Source organism: Ambystoma mexicanum, chromosome 5p (genome assembly GCF_040938575.1).
Source record: "Ambystoma mexicanum isolate Mex_15411 chromosome 5p, UKY_AmexF1_1, whole genome shotgun sequence".
Taxonomy (NCBI): Eukaryota; Metazoa; Chordata; class Amphibia; order Caudata; family Ambystomatidae; genus Ambystoma; species Ambystoma mexicanum.
The window spans coordinates 1,334,049,989-1,334,064,557 of NC_090930.1; the positions used below are offsets into that span (position 1 = coordinate 1,334,049,989).

Sequence of the window (14,569 nt, forward strand, 5' to 3'; positions counted from 1 at the left end):
GCGCTTTGAATACCGCCAGAAGTTTCAGCAGGTTGATGTGGTTCTGTGCCGTGATGTGAGTCCACAGACCATGTGCTGTGAGATAAAGGTGATGTGCCCCCCACCCGGAGAGTGACGCATCTGTTGTAACTACTGCTTGCACCGCCGGATCATGGAAGGGTTTTCCCCTCAACAGATTCTCTTTTGTCCAGCAGCAAAGGTGTAGTACTAGTGTTGGCAAAACAACCACTAGATCGTCCCACTGACCGCGTGCATGAGACCAACTACTCCTGCATGGGGCGCATGTGCAAACGTGCGTGCAGTACCTAGTACATTCAAGATGCCATCATGCTGAGCAAACGCATAGCTTTGCATCCGCTAATCTGGTGACCGGCTTGATAAGGAGGTATTTGCAGTAGCATATTCTGTACTCTTTCCTTTGATGGAAAAGCTAACTCCTTCTTCCGTGTTAATGACAGCTACTAGGAACTGTTTTGTCTTGTTTGGTACCGGGCTTGATTTATTTCTCGTTTATTGAGAAGCCCAATGAGCCCCGAACATTATAGTTCTTGGAGTATTTTGCCTGCAAATTTGGGGAGACTAACTGTAATCAGCCAGTCGTCCAGCTAGGGGTACACTAGGATTGCCTCCCTGCGCAGATGCGCTGTCACGACCACCAGTACCTTGGTGAATACCCTTAGAGCGGATGCTATGCCGAAGGGTAGCACCTTGACTTGGTAGTGCTGGTTTGCCATCTTGAAATGCAAGAATCTTCTGTGCACTGGGAACATTGAAATATGAAAATATGCATCTTTCATATCCAATGTTGCTATGTAGTCCCCCCGCTTTAGCAGTGGGATGACTTCTTGTAGCGTTGTCATGCAGAATTTTTGTGGCTTGATATAGGTGTTTGCAGGGCATAGGACTAATACTGGGCGCATTGTTAGATTTTTTTTGGCACAAGAAAGTAGGTTGACTACATACCCTTGTTTACCTGGTTTGCTGGGACTATTTCGATGGAGTCCTTGAGCAGCAGCGTTGAGGTCACGTCTAGAAGGATGCGTTGTTCCTCCTTCGAGGTTGGTTTTTGATGCAGGAACTCTCTGTGATGTTGGAACTAATTCTATCACCCCCTTTGCTAACTTGAGTGTTACCTCTTGTTGCAGTATCTTCAGATGGGAATGAGCGGTGAACGCAGGTGGAATTTGCGGAGGGCTGTGTTTGAATTGTAGAGAGTGTCCGTTTCTTATAGTATCCAGCACCCATTGATCCGTCGTTATTCGTTCCCATTCGTCGACATATGCTGAAACTCTTCCCCCCAGAACGGTGTGTTGTATGTCACTGCTGATCTTTATTTTGCTTGTCTCTCGACGACGACGGATATGATGGTCTTTTTCTGGGAGTCTGGAAGTTCCGGCGACTGTTTGCCGTTTGGGAGGCACGTCTGTATCCCTGGGAGGGGTAAGCAGATCTGCCAAAGGATCTGTCTCCAGATGCAGAGAATATTGAATTACCTGAAGCCCCTCTAAAGGGACGAAAAGACTTGTAGTTTCTGCCACTCTGGAGGGCACCCAATGAACGTGCCGTGTCCGAGTCCTCTTTCATTCCCTTTAGGTCTTCGTCCACCTTCTCACCAAAAAGAAGGTCTCCCTCAAAGGGCATATCTAAAACTTTGTATTGTACTTCTGGCCTGAAGTAGGTACACTTAAGCCATGACTGTCGACGTAATACGACCCCATTATTGACTTGCTTGAAGCCTGACTCAGCGAGGTCCACCGCGATGTTTATTGCGTGATTTGAGGCTTCCTCACCTTCTCGGACGAGTAACATCGCTGCCTTCCTATGCTCTTCCGGAAGATGATCAAGCAAAAGAGCTAGCCTGTGCCACATCTCCCTATCGTATCTGGCAACAATTGCCAGAGAGTTTGCGGCCTTTACTGTGGTCGCTCCCACGGATAGCACTTTTTTGCCAAAGGCATCCTGGCGTCTCGCTTCGTTCTCAGGAGTCGTCGTGCACTTGTGCTGGGCCTTCGCCTTCCTCGCCGCTGCCGCCGACACCACCGAGTCTGGCGTTGGTTGGGAGGATAAACACTTGGGGGTAGACTCTGGAGCCTTAAACTTTTTTTCCAGGCGTCCTTTCACTGCCGGCTCTGAAAACGGGCGACGCATTGTCTGCAACCCCTCCTTCCATACATGGTCTAGTATTGGTATCGAGAACACAGACCTCCTTCTCTTACCCATGTGGTCGAACAAAAAACAGTCCTTTTTCTGTTCTTCCTGGGACAAACCAAATTCTTGGCATGCCTTCTCCATCATAGAATGGAATGACGCAATGTCGTCCGGAGGGGACGGGTGAGCTGGGCTTCTAGGGGTTTCCAACTCCACCTCCGACTCCCAGGTTGGATCCCTGGAGGGGGATGATGAAATATCCGACATGGCTCCCCTGTCAGACTCTGAATCTGGCAGCTCACCTTCCTCTTGTGCCAGTGCTGAGATTGGCGTGCGTAGGTGCGTCGGTTGACGGGACGGGCCTGGCTCGTCGACGGGTGACTGTGGCAGGTTTGCCTGAGGTAGTCTCTGGTCCAACGACTGTAACAACGATTGAAGCGTGGACAGAATTTCCAACGACAAAACAGATTGAGAAGAGGGGCAGATACCGGTATAACGGATCCCCTCGTCGACGACTTGTCAGCCACTCATAGCCCTAGGTCTGCTGGGCCAGCTATTCTCTCATCCTCGTCCTCCGAGGACAGCAACACAGCCTGTTCTTGTAGTAAAGTATCCGGGGGGATCGGCTCAAAAATTTCAGGCCTCCAGGCCTCCTGTAGAACCCCCGTCGACGAGGCCATCCTCGACGTCGTTGTCGGTGGGACAGTGGATGCCACCTGTGGCAGGGTGGAGGCCGATGACTGGGCCGCCGTCGACGACGATGACTTAGCAGGTGGTTTTGGCGGTCCCGCCTTTTCCACACTTGGCTTGCTTTTACTCGACTCTCGACTCGTGGTCGATCTATGATGATCGCCCAAGGAGGATTTCCTTTCCTTTGATGAAGATGATTTCTTTGACGAGGAGTCTCTAGTTGAGTGACTTCCAGACGACTCTTTTTCCGTCGGTCGAGATTTCTTCGCCGGTGGTTCCGACGAGGTAGCGCGGCGTGATGTTTTTGCCGATTGTGTGGAGCCTAGCTCCGAAGGGGGGTGTGCCCCCGCTCCATCATTCAGCCATGCCACCAGTCATCGGCTGCGGTCCTTGAGGGTTTTTTGAGAAAACCCTTTGCATATGTCGCAGTTATCCGCCGAATGATGAGGGTGGAGGCAATATATACAATCCATATGTCCGTCCCCCTCGTAAACTTTTTTCAAGCCGCACGTCGCGCATGGGCGGAACAGCGCTTTTCCTGACACGGAGGACATTTTCTGTACTCAAATTCCAGTAATGCAACCTTGTACAAAATAGTAAGACAACGCGAGGAGATCCCACTACTTTGGAGACGGTTGAAATCTGAAGGGGAGCCGCGGGGGCGGGCCTCTTATACCGGGACGTCCTACGGAGCATGCGTAGGCGGGTCCTAAAAGGACGTAGATAGGACACAAAAGTGTCGGAAGTTTTCCTATTGGAAAAGGCTATATATGTGTACCGAGGGGTCCCAGTCTGACGACGGGGAATATTCTAAGCATGTGAATCCATGAAAGATCCAATGCTGGAGAATATGCATTCTCTTAGAGCCCTAAGAAATGTCCACCCCCACTCTCCCTACTGTCTGGGCTGAGGCCCGGTGCGGCCTTAGGGGCGTCGTTGAATCAGGATGTCTGTCTGCCAACGTTCTTCCTCATCGCCGCTATCGAAGATGTTCGTCAAAGGTCGGAGATTTAAAGGATAGAAAGAGTAACTAACTCTATGTTTTAATTAATGGTGTTGGCTGAATAGGAACTCTGCGATTTAGCGTCTGTCAATAAGGGCGGGGAAAAACGATCTGAGGGACATTGACGCGTGAAGGACCATGGGTAAAGTGGACGTCACACTAGGGATAGTATTACTGGCACACCCTGTCCGCGTCCCTTTTCGAGTTTCAAAGACAACAACTGTAAGACTCTGCAGCTTCCACTAGATGTCATCCTATGCATAGCATGTGATCTAAGCTGATTCCACAATACCATATCTCAAATGCTTAGGTATTTTTCCGTACTCTGCTGTCCAAATGGCAAACTTCACCTCTGTGTGCCCTTCCAATTCAACAGCAGCTATCATTTTAACAGAATGAGCACTGTTCTACAAAGTCAACTTCGCCTTCCACTACTGCAAACATTCGAAATAATTTCAAGTTACTTCCAACCCCACTTCTCTTCACACAGGGCACGGCGGTTCCAGTGTCCATGAACAGTTAATTACAGGCTCAACGTTTCAGTCTCTAAAGAGCAAAACGCTGTGGGATGAATGCCGCCTCACGACAAAATTGAAAGTTGGTGCAGTAATTATGCGCTGTAATTATGCTACTAGGCAATCTTATGCCATCTCGGGGACTCTGCAATGGAACAAGGTTGACAATTACGCGTCTACAAACACACATCATAGAGGCCTGTGTAATCGATTGATTGAACTTAGATACTACTCTTATACCTCACAGTCCATGTGATAAAAATATGCCTTCCAAATTCAAAAGAAGACTGTTTCCTACACGTTTAGCCTTTTCAATGAACATTAATAAGTCACATGGCAGTTTCTCTCTGTCCCTCTCTGTCCTATACCTTCCGAAACCTGTATTCAGTCACAGGCAACTATAAATTGCTCTCTCAAAGGTTTGATCATTCGGCTCATTAAGTGTTGTATCCGAGAAGAACAAGATTGTTAATTGTGTTTACAATAAAATATATGAGTGAATAAATAAATAAAAGTGCAATGATATTTAATTAATAACCTTTAAGATATGCTAGAATGGTGTATGTTACGCCGGGTACAGCCAGTATTCAGAATTAAGGGTGCTAAAGGGAAGAAAAAAAAACGATGCACTTTGTCATCAGCAATCAAACAAACATTTAAGAACGTGCATTGGTATGTTGCTGTCTGGTTGGGCTTCAAGATCCAATCCGATATTATTCACTAGATAGAACCTTTCAATAGACCCCTTAGATATCAGTTATATGCAGAGACATTTTATCCAGGTCTACTGATTTAATAGAAATCATATTAGGCACCCTCATTGAGAAAACAAACCATCTCTTACCTAATGTGTAGCAATAAGGTGTCAGCACATGGGAAGCAAAATACATCCTCGCTCCCAGAAGTTCGATCAGCCCGGACTTCACTTTATGATAGAGCTGCAAATCCACGCTGCTCTCCAAAGAACAGCCATGAGTCAGGAACGTCTTCACACGGTATTTTGGAAGCAGTCTGGGGCCCTATTTTATTTAAATATAAAAAAAATACACACATTGAACTAAGTAATTATATCAGCTCACAACTGCTGTTTTAACGGACAACAGGCAACCATTAATTCGAGGAATTTCAGGGAAGTGTGCATCTTTTACATTTATATTTCATTGTCGTTTTTTAGTGCAAACTTACAACAAAACTGTTTCAAAGTAAGAAGCAGGGTGTATAAGTAAATGGAGAGGGAAGCGAGAGGGTGCAGTTAAGAAATGTCTGTAAATTACCTAGTACAAAAAATTCCTGGTTCACCACAAACTAAATAAAAATAAAAACAGACATAGAATACGACTCCCAAATAAGCAAATACAGATTGTCAGTAAAGTAGAAAAAAGGAGTTTGGTCGAAATTCCGACAAGCTCTAGGATGCACATTATTGTTATGAAAAATAAACTACCTGTCCACAAAATTAAAATGCATTCAATTATGAGTAATAGGAATCATAAACGAGAATTTCCAAGAAAAGTATGCAATGCGATGCGATTAGTGCATTAGCTCAAAAGGAGAAGCAATAAGCTTTGTAATTTCACAATTTAGTCTCCTTGAGGATGTAGGACATCTTAATGGTAGGGCTTTACCGTAGTTACATTTCTATAACATGGTGAAAAGACTGAATGCCACAAAAAGGAATTGGTGTGCTGCCACTAAACTTAAAAATATCTATTTAAGCACAGAGGTAATTTCTAGGCAGGAAGCAACACTGATGGGCGAATCAAAGACAGTTACTGCAGGTAGAACAAGATCTTCAGTGATCTGCAGAAGATAAATTGATCTTGAACTGGGACGATTTGTAAAGAAACAATTCGAGAAGCAATGATTGAGAAGAAGGTGGTTAGGTGAGGAGCAGAAGTTCTGAGAAGGCGCATAGTGCTGGATTGATGACTGGAAAGCAAAGGTGATGAAGTCTCACTGCCTCATTGGAAAGCACTTAAATGAATTGAAAATAACTTTAATTTGATGTGTTTGACAACAGGAACTCGGAGGAGGGAGGAGAGGGCTGGGGCGAAGAATCCAGCAGCCAAAGCAGTGAATCAGGCAGGCAGCAGCATTCAACCTATATTGCAGCTTGTGGCCAAGAAAGGGTGGTAAAGGTATGCACTGCTTCCATAATCAAGTCTTGAAAATATCCAGACATAGAGAACAGTTGATGACTGGCAGGGAAAAATAGTAGAGGATAAGGGTGCAGTTGAGAAAGATAACCGACATTAAAAAAAACAGGTTGGGGGCGTGGCCAGGAGCGCCAGCGATGCGGCTGCTTCCTTGATGTCCTCCGTCCGGAGCCCGCGGCCACCAGCTACCATTCGATGGTTTTGGATCGGATCGCGCTGGTCAATGGCTTCCTGAGGTTGCAGAGCATCTGGTGTGAGCCGGTGGGGCCCCGTTTCCCCCTACTAGCCCCTGAATCGGCGGTGCCCCACTCTCGCACCGAGACGCGACCGGCACATCCAAGATGGCGGGCGTGACGAGCCCCGCGCTGTAACATGGAGCGAGCGGGAAGCTATCCCTGTCCTGTCTCGGACGCCGAGGTGGAGCCCTGAAGCAACCAGAGGCGGCGGCTACGAAGACGCTGCACGGGAGTCCGGCCCACCGACTGCTGGAAGAGCGAGTGCAGCGGGCGGGTGCGGCCTTCGTCCCACCTTGGTGCCCCCCCCCACGCCAATCCTCAGAGGTGACCCCGGTGAGGGAAGAACGGGCTCTGTCCCTGTGGCTCTGGTCGAGCAGGAGCTCCTGAGCCCGGAAGCGGTGCTACGCTGAAGACGGGCGGGAAGCCTGCGGCGGCCTCCCGCGGCCCTCCCCGCCCCTGGGAATTTTGAGAACGGCAGCTGAGGTCCTCCAGCCTTGAAGAAGGTGAGAGCTCGGCGGTGGGGCTCTGGTGGGTGCTAGCTTCCCGTGGTCGCTTGAAGCGGTCGCAACCACTTTGCCTCCGGGCTGTGCATTGGCTGGGTCTTCCTTCACATCTTCCAGGGGCGCCCCGGCACACCGACCCTTGACTTGCGCACAGCCCGAGGCCCTGCACCAGCGACGGCACCACCCCCTGGATCCAGCAAGAAGCTCTGGGCTCCCGGCCTGACCCTGCCGTCCCGGGGCGCTGAACTGGCGACTCCAGCGCCACTGGGATCCTAACATCGGAGGCTCCTGAGATCACTATCCGCTCCGCGCCGCGCCCCGCCACCCGGTGGTTTCCTGGGGCGCCCCTGCCCATTAGTCCCCGGTACCCCTCGAGTGTCCTGGGCCCCCGCCCCTACAACTGTGGGGTCTCTCGCGCCAGTGATCGGCGCTTCAGGTTCGTCCTTGGGACCCCAGTCTACCGCCGACTGACGGCCTCGGAGCCTCTACCACTTTGGGTGTCCCCCTGCGGGATAGCGGACCAGACCCACCCCTAAAACCGCCGCCCCGGGAGGTTCAGATCCATAATCCACACGGATGTCGAAACCAGCTAAAACAACCAAATCCTCGGATATCTCCGCCATGCTGCTGGCCGCGGACAAGACAAAGAGGTCAGCCCCTTCCCCCGAAGCTAACCCCACAGAATGCCCCCGGAGAACAGGGAAAGCTAGCCACTAGAGATGACATCCAGGCCTTCATGCAGGACATCAAAGCTGAGTTCCGGTCTTGCATGACTGAACTGTCTACGCGGATGGATCAAACAGACCACCGACTCACAGAAGCGGAGAAGAGACTTGGAGAGGTAGAGGACCTAACCCAGAGCCACGATGCCGCATTAATAGAGCTGAGACGCAACCTCCAGGTGCTACAGAACAGGAACGAGGTACTCGATTTTAAACAGGAGGATCTGGAAAACAGGGCTAGAAGAAATAACCTGCGTATCCCAGGCGTCCCGTCATCGGTCCCAGACAAAGAATTACCAGAATACATGGGCAACTTCTTCCAAGCCCTCCTCCCACACATGGACAAAGCCCAGCTCATCCTAGACTGCACTCATAGACTGCGCCCAAGACGTGGGGTGGACTCTGACGGTCCTCCGGACGTAATCACCAGAGTCCATTTCTATGCCACAAAAGAGGCCCTCTCGGCAATAAGCCGTACTAAGGATGAGCTCTCGTTCATGAGCACTCAACTTCAGATCTTCCAAGACCTCTCGCTGATGACCCTACAGAAAAGAAGAGCCTTGAAGCCCTTAACTGGGTTCCTGCAGTCACAGTAAATACGCTATCGATGTTGGTTTCCGTCCACTCTCCAATTCACGTTCCAAGGCGTCCAAGGCGTTCAGCGTAAGATAAGTCGTCTGGAGGATGGCGGAGTCCATTTTGCACTCTAACTCTCCGGAGTCCTCAACGGCCCATAGTCCCCTACGTCCCTCGGGGGAGACGGAGCAATCACCCCAGGAGCAGCAACCCTGGTTCAAAGCTCAGAGACGCCGGAAAGTAAAGTAACCCTTCCACCCACAGTGATCATGAAATTTCCGATTCGATAAACCTAAGAAAACGTCAGAGATGCCGCGGGCCCCGAGCGACCCATGCCCTACTCCAAGGAGTATGTCACCGAGCCACTCTTGGAGACAAACCCAATTATGTGGTTTGATCCTAGCCCTGTTGGCTGGGAGTACAGTTACAGGAATCCCAGCCCTCCTGGCTGGCAGGACAGTTCTGGCCCTGTTGGCCAGGGGAAGGCCGCATGGGTAATGCTGGCCCCCCACCCACTTAAAAGTTTACCCTCCCGTTGGAGGGTACAGAAAACCCAGCCGCAGGAAAACCATGCTGAACTTAAGCCACGAAATGAAGACCGAATACCCCCATTCCCCCTGCGATAAGCAGAGCCCCATTCCAGAGGACGCTCAGGGAACGCCCCCTCCACACCAGAAACTAAAGTTCTTGACACTGAATGTCAGGGGCCTCAACGCCCCGCAGAAGCGGAAAGCGATCTTGAGACGCATCCAGAATGACGAGGCCTCCATTGTCTTCCTCCAGGAGACTCATCTGATTCCAGCCGACTTCACAAGGCTCCAGGACCGGCAATTCCCACTGCAATTTCTGGCATCCAACGCAAGAGGGGCGGCACTGCAATCTTGATCGCCAAAGCCCTTAAGCCGCAAATCCTGGACTCCATGCTATGCCCAGAGGGCCGCTTTGTGGCGGTGAAATGCCGAATGTTTGGCCAACTGTACACATTGATTTCGGTATACGCTCCTAATGAAGAGCAGGAGGTATTCTACTCAGCCCTAGAAAGCGCCCTCCTTCCATTTGCTGAAGGCCAAACCATCATCATCGGAGATTTCAACTGATTCCCTGACCCCTTTGCAGACAGATCGCATCCTCCAGCCCGCAGAGACTTTGGCCTGGCGACAGCGCTACTCAAACTCTTCCGAACCCTAGATGTGGTAGATACCTGGAGAGTCCTATATCCAGAGGAGCAAGACTATTCGTGCTATTGTTATGTGCATAGAACATACTCTCGCATTGACCTCCTGTTGGCATCCCCACAGATCCTGGCATTCACAGATGAGGTCCTCATTGGACCTAGAATCCTCTTGGACCACGCACCCATAACGCTAACGCTCAGAGCCCACAATCCTGACCCGTCCCCACAGCGCAGCTGGTCTCTCTATGGCCCGATCCTAGAAGACATGGCCATGAGAGACGTGCTGGCTAAAACAGTAAAGCAGTACTCTGAAGAGAACAAAAACGAAGATACCTCTCTGGCGAACACGTGGGACGCAATGAAGGCCGTGGTGAGAGGGGTCTTAATATCCCGAGGAGCGGCCTATCACGAGCAAAAACAACAGACCCGCTGCATTCTAGAGGACAAAGTACTGGAGGCGGAGACGGCGTGTAAGGCCAGAAACTGGTCCCCGAGAACATACTGAGCATTACAGGCGGCTCAAAAGAAATTGGAGGCCCACTATGCGGAGGACACAGCCCAGCTTCTAGCCAAAACAAAGCAGAGCTACTATGCCAGAGGTAACAAGGCGAATAAATTCCTAGTGGAAAAATTGGCAAGAGTCAAGAGGAGGAACACTATGATAGGCCTCCGAGACCGGCAGGGAGCAGTCCAATTCGCTGATCGGGATAAATTAAGAATTGCAGAGGCCCACTTGACCGATACAATGTCGGCTACCCCAAGATCTAGTGAAGAACAGCATTCCTACCTGCAGGGGGGCGCCTTACCCTAGATCGCAACTCCAAGAAGAGAAGAGCTGGAGGCCCCGATCACCAGCGAAGAGATCGACGAGGCCATCAAAAGCTTAAAACCAAGAGCCCCGGGACCAGATGGGTTCTCGCCACGATTCTTCAAACTCTTCCGACCCCAGCTGCTGGCTCTCTTCAACTCCTTCGCCACCTCAGGATTGATAACCCAGTCGATGAAAGAGTCGATCACAGTCCTAGCGCTGAAACCAGGAAAGGATCCCAGAGACATCGCGGCATATCAACCTATCTCCTTGTTAAATCTAGACGCAAACATTTATTCAAAGGTCCTGGCAAACCGTCTAGCGAAGATTCTCCCGGACGTTATAGATCCAGACCAAACAGGGTTCATCCTACACAGAGCCACCACGGACAACATTCGCAGGGTCCTCAACCTGGTCGAGATTGCTAAGCGAGACTCTCGGAAACTCGCCCTGCTAGCCCTGGACGCGACCAAGGCCTTCGACAAGGTAGATTGGTCATTCCTTCGTCTTACCTTGGAAGCGTTCCGCGTTGGGCCATCCTTCTCGAAGCTTATCTTGGCGAATTATCAAACCCGACGACTCTCCTCCGAGTGAATGGCCTACTGACCGGCCCGATCTCCCTAACATGCGGCACCAGACAGGGGTGTCCCCTCTCCCCCCATCTCTTTGCCATGGTTATGGATCCCTTGGCCCAGCGGATTCGCCTCAGTGCCAGAATCAAAGGCCATCAAGTGGGCCCTACCCAGCATAAGATCGCGCTCTACGCCGATGACGTGATGCTGACCATAACAGACACTTCCCGGTCCCCGAGGGCCTCCCTGGCGGAAATCCATAGATTTGGAAAGGTCTCTGGATTTTCCATCAATTTTGCAAAATCTTCAGCCTTGGGGATAGGCTTAGATCAGAGAGATAAGGAGTCCTTCAGATCTCAGTGCGCGATCCCACAAGCGAAAAATCTATCCCCTACCTCGGAGTGCAGATCCCCGCTTCTCCTGCAGACACCTACCAGACAAACTTCCCGATTCTACTTAAAGCCCTAGAAAAAGACCTGGACAGTTGGCTCAAGCAGGAAATCTCGCTAATAGGTCGCATTACGGCCTGTAAGATGAACTTACTACCATGGTTTCTTTACGCCTGCTCGGCCCTCCCCATTATAGTCCCTCGTCCCCCGCTACAGCGACTTCAGAGGAAGATATTCCGATTTATATGGAAGGGGAAAAAGCCCGCATCCCGCGGAATACCATGCTACGTGCCCCGATCCAGGGAGACCTCGGGGTCCCTGACCTCCAACGGTATCAGATGGCAGCACAGATAGCTCACACTCAGGCCTGGACCATTGCTTCAGGGCGCCCCAAATGGATGGACATACAACAATCCCGATTACCTCTCCCCCTGCGCTTTCTCCTACACCTTCCTGCCTCACTGAGGCGGACGTGGCCCTCCATCCTATCATCGACTAAGCAGACATTAAAGGCATGGGATAGGGCACGCAAATCCAGAGGCATCCCGAGGGACCTGAGCCCGTCAGCCCCAGTGTTCCACAACCCGGCCTTTTCACCCGGGTTCTCCCCCTCGAACTTTAGAAACTGGATCGCTGGAGGCCTTAGCTCCCTGAGTCAGCTATTCGAAGGTACCCAGCCGCTGACGTTCATCCAATGCAAAAGAGTCTTTAATCTCTCGGAGTCTGACAGGTTCTCGTATATCCAAATCAGGCACTGGTGCTCACATCCCCAGACTCGGTTGGCGGTCACACGGGAGCTTGATGCCCTGAAACTAACTGCGGCTGACCCCCCAGCCGAAGGACGTATTTCAACATTGTACCGTCTGTTCCAGGTAAATCCATTGGCACCTAAAGCAACATATATGTCGCAGTGGGAAAGAGACCTGGGACATCCGATCCAGGACCAAGATTGGACTGACATTTGGTCACGCATGCATTCGTCCTCTTTCTGCATTACCAATCAGGAATGTGCGCATAAACTGCTCTTGAGATGGTACTACCCGCGGCTCCGGCTGCACCACTTCAATCCATCCCTGGACCCGCAATGCTGGCGCCGCTGTGGCTCACCAGGCTCTTACCTACACATGTGGTGGACTTGCCCAGTGGCGGCGGACATCTGGACCCAGTGCATTGCCACCATTACAGACATTACCCAGATCACGCTGCCACTGGAGCCGGAACCACTCCTACTGGGGACCCCGATCCCGGGCATCTTTCCAAGATCGGGCCCGCTAGCGGCCCTCATCACACAACTCCTCCTGGCCGCGAAAATCACAATAGCCAGCACATGGAAATCCCCAGAGGGCCCCCTAATGGTGCTGTGGTGGTTGAAGCTCTGGGACATCTTCATCGCTGAGAAAATCATGCCGGCAAGCAGAGGCCGCCTCCACCGCTTCAAAACATGTGGTCTCTGGTGATAGACTATGACTAACGCTTTCCAGCCCTGACACAAACCACGTTTGGTGTTGAATGTCCAGCGGGCAACAGACTGGAACCGGACTCCATTGGTGGATGAGCAGGTCCCGGAAGGTAGCCAGAACTAAGGAGTGGGAGGCGGAAGCTCAGAGATACAGGAAAAGGACCTAATGATGTAAGTGATTCTGAGGGCTGGAGAGCCGGAGTTCGGACTCAATTGGTGAAGGAGCAGGCCTTGGGGGACAGCCAATATCAAAGTATGGGGGCGGGTACATGGGGATGCACGTTTATAAGTCAAAGTTGTAAAGAAGTGCTGAATTGATGTGATACTTTGTTTTCCTGTGTGCTAACTAAAAAAAATATGTTAAAAAAACAGGTTGATGTAAAGGGCGTGGGAAGTTTCAATGTCATGATGCAAAAAGCCAGGGAACTTGGGATACACCACCAACAGACAGGAGAATTTCTTTAAAGAACAGGTGGAGTTGGGAACTTCCCAGAAAGGTAACAACGGGAATAGAAGATTGAGGTTCAGGGGCACGTCATATAGCTCCAGTGAAGACAGTACGGGAGAAGGAAGTAATATGGCAAGACGTGGAAGAAATGCCGGATTTAACACAGGTCGGAGACAATACAGAGGTAGACAAGGCGGCAATAGAAGAAATGCCAATAGAGGAAACCCAAATGACCAACATTTTTTTGGACGGGACAGGATGGAATGGGACACGGACCAGAGAGTGACACGGAGCATGAAAACACTCTGGTAAACCTATCAGACTACACACTCAGTGAAGTAGAAACCAGAACATTAGAAAAAGGCCTAGTATTTGTCAACATAAATGGACATAATCACTTTATCTTCAGAGAAGAGTTTGCTGAATTAATGAGAAAGATACATCTGAGACAGTATTTTGCTGACAAAGAGGAAACCAATAGAGAAGACAGTGGACTCCATAGAAAGTCGGACTTTACCCCACCAATAAGTCTACAAAGCGCAGAAGCTAAGGTCTTTGAAAGGAGGGACCTACAAGAGATTAGGAAACTAGAAGAGGAAACGGAGAAAAAGAAATGCTTTCAGAACACAACCAAAGAAGAAAAACTGACCCTGACAACTTTTTGATAATGAGTCAATAGTCAATCGAAAAGCTTATAAAGCTGGAGCTATTGTAGTCCAACACAGAAAAGACTACATAGAGGAATGCATGAGACAAACGATGCAAACTACCACCAGCCACCGGACATAAATCCACCAGAAGGATTGGAGAAAACTCATTAGTCTTAAAGTTGCAAAAGCTTTAGAAAGGGACTGGATTACTAAAAAGGAGGCGGGTTTCCTACAACAAGATAAACCTAGGACCTAGCAATTTTATGTGGTCCCAAAGATTCACAAATCCCTTACTAGACCACCAGGTAGACCAATCGTGTCAGGCTGTGAATCAGTTCTCGAACCCCTCTCAAAGTTTGCAGATGCATTCATGCAACCCATGGTACTACTCAATTAATAAAAGAAGTAGAAGGAAGACCTTTTAATCCGGAAGAAGAAATTCTTATTTGCCTAGATGTGGTTGCACTGCATACCAATATACCACAGCAGGCAACCTTAGAATTCCTAGAGGAAAGACTCT

At 50.1% G+C, this 14,569-nt stretch overlaps 1 protein-coding gene across 3 annotated transcripts in view; it reads right to left on the reverse strand.

The window, feature by feature from the left end:
• Nucleotides 1-14,569, reverse strand: part of FASTKD3 (FAST kinase domains 3) — a 661,001-nt gene that overhangs the window by 264,443 nt on the left and 381,989 nt on the right. For all 3 annotated transcript variants that reach the window (XM_069613727.1, XM_069613728.1, XM_069613726.1), the window contains exon 4: nucleotides 5,201-5,375. In XM_069613727.1, the coding sequence (XP_069469828.1) occupies nucleotides 5,201-5,375 (175 nt within the window). The remainder of the gene's footprint in view (nucleotides 1-5,200; nucleotides 5,376-14,569) is intronic.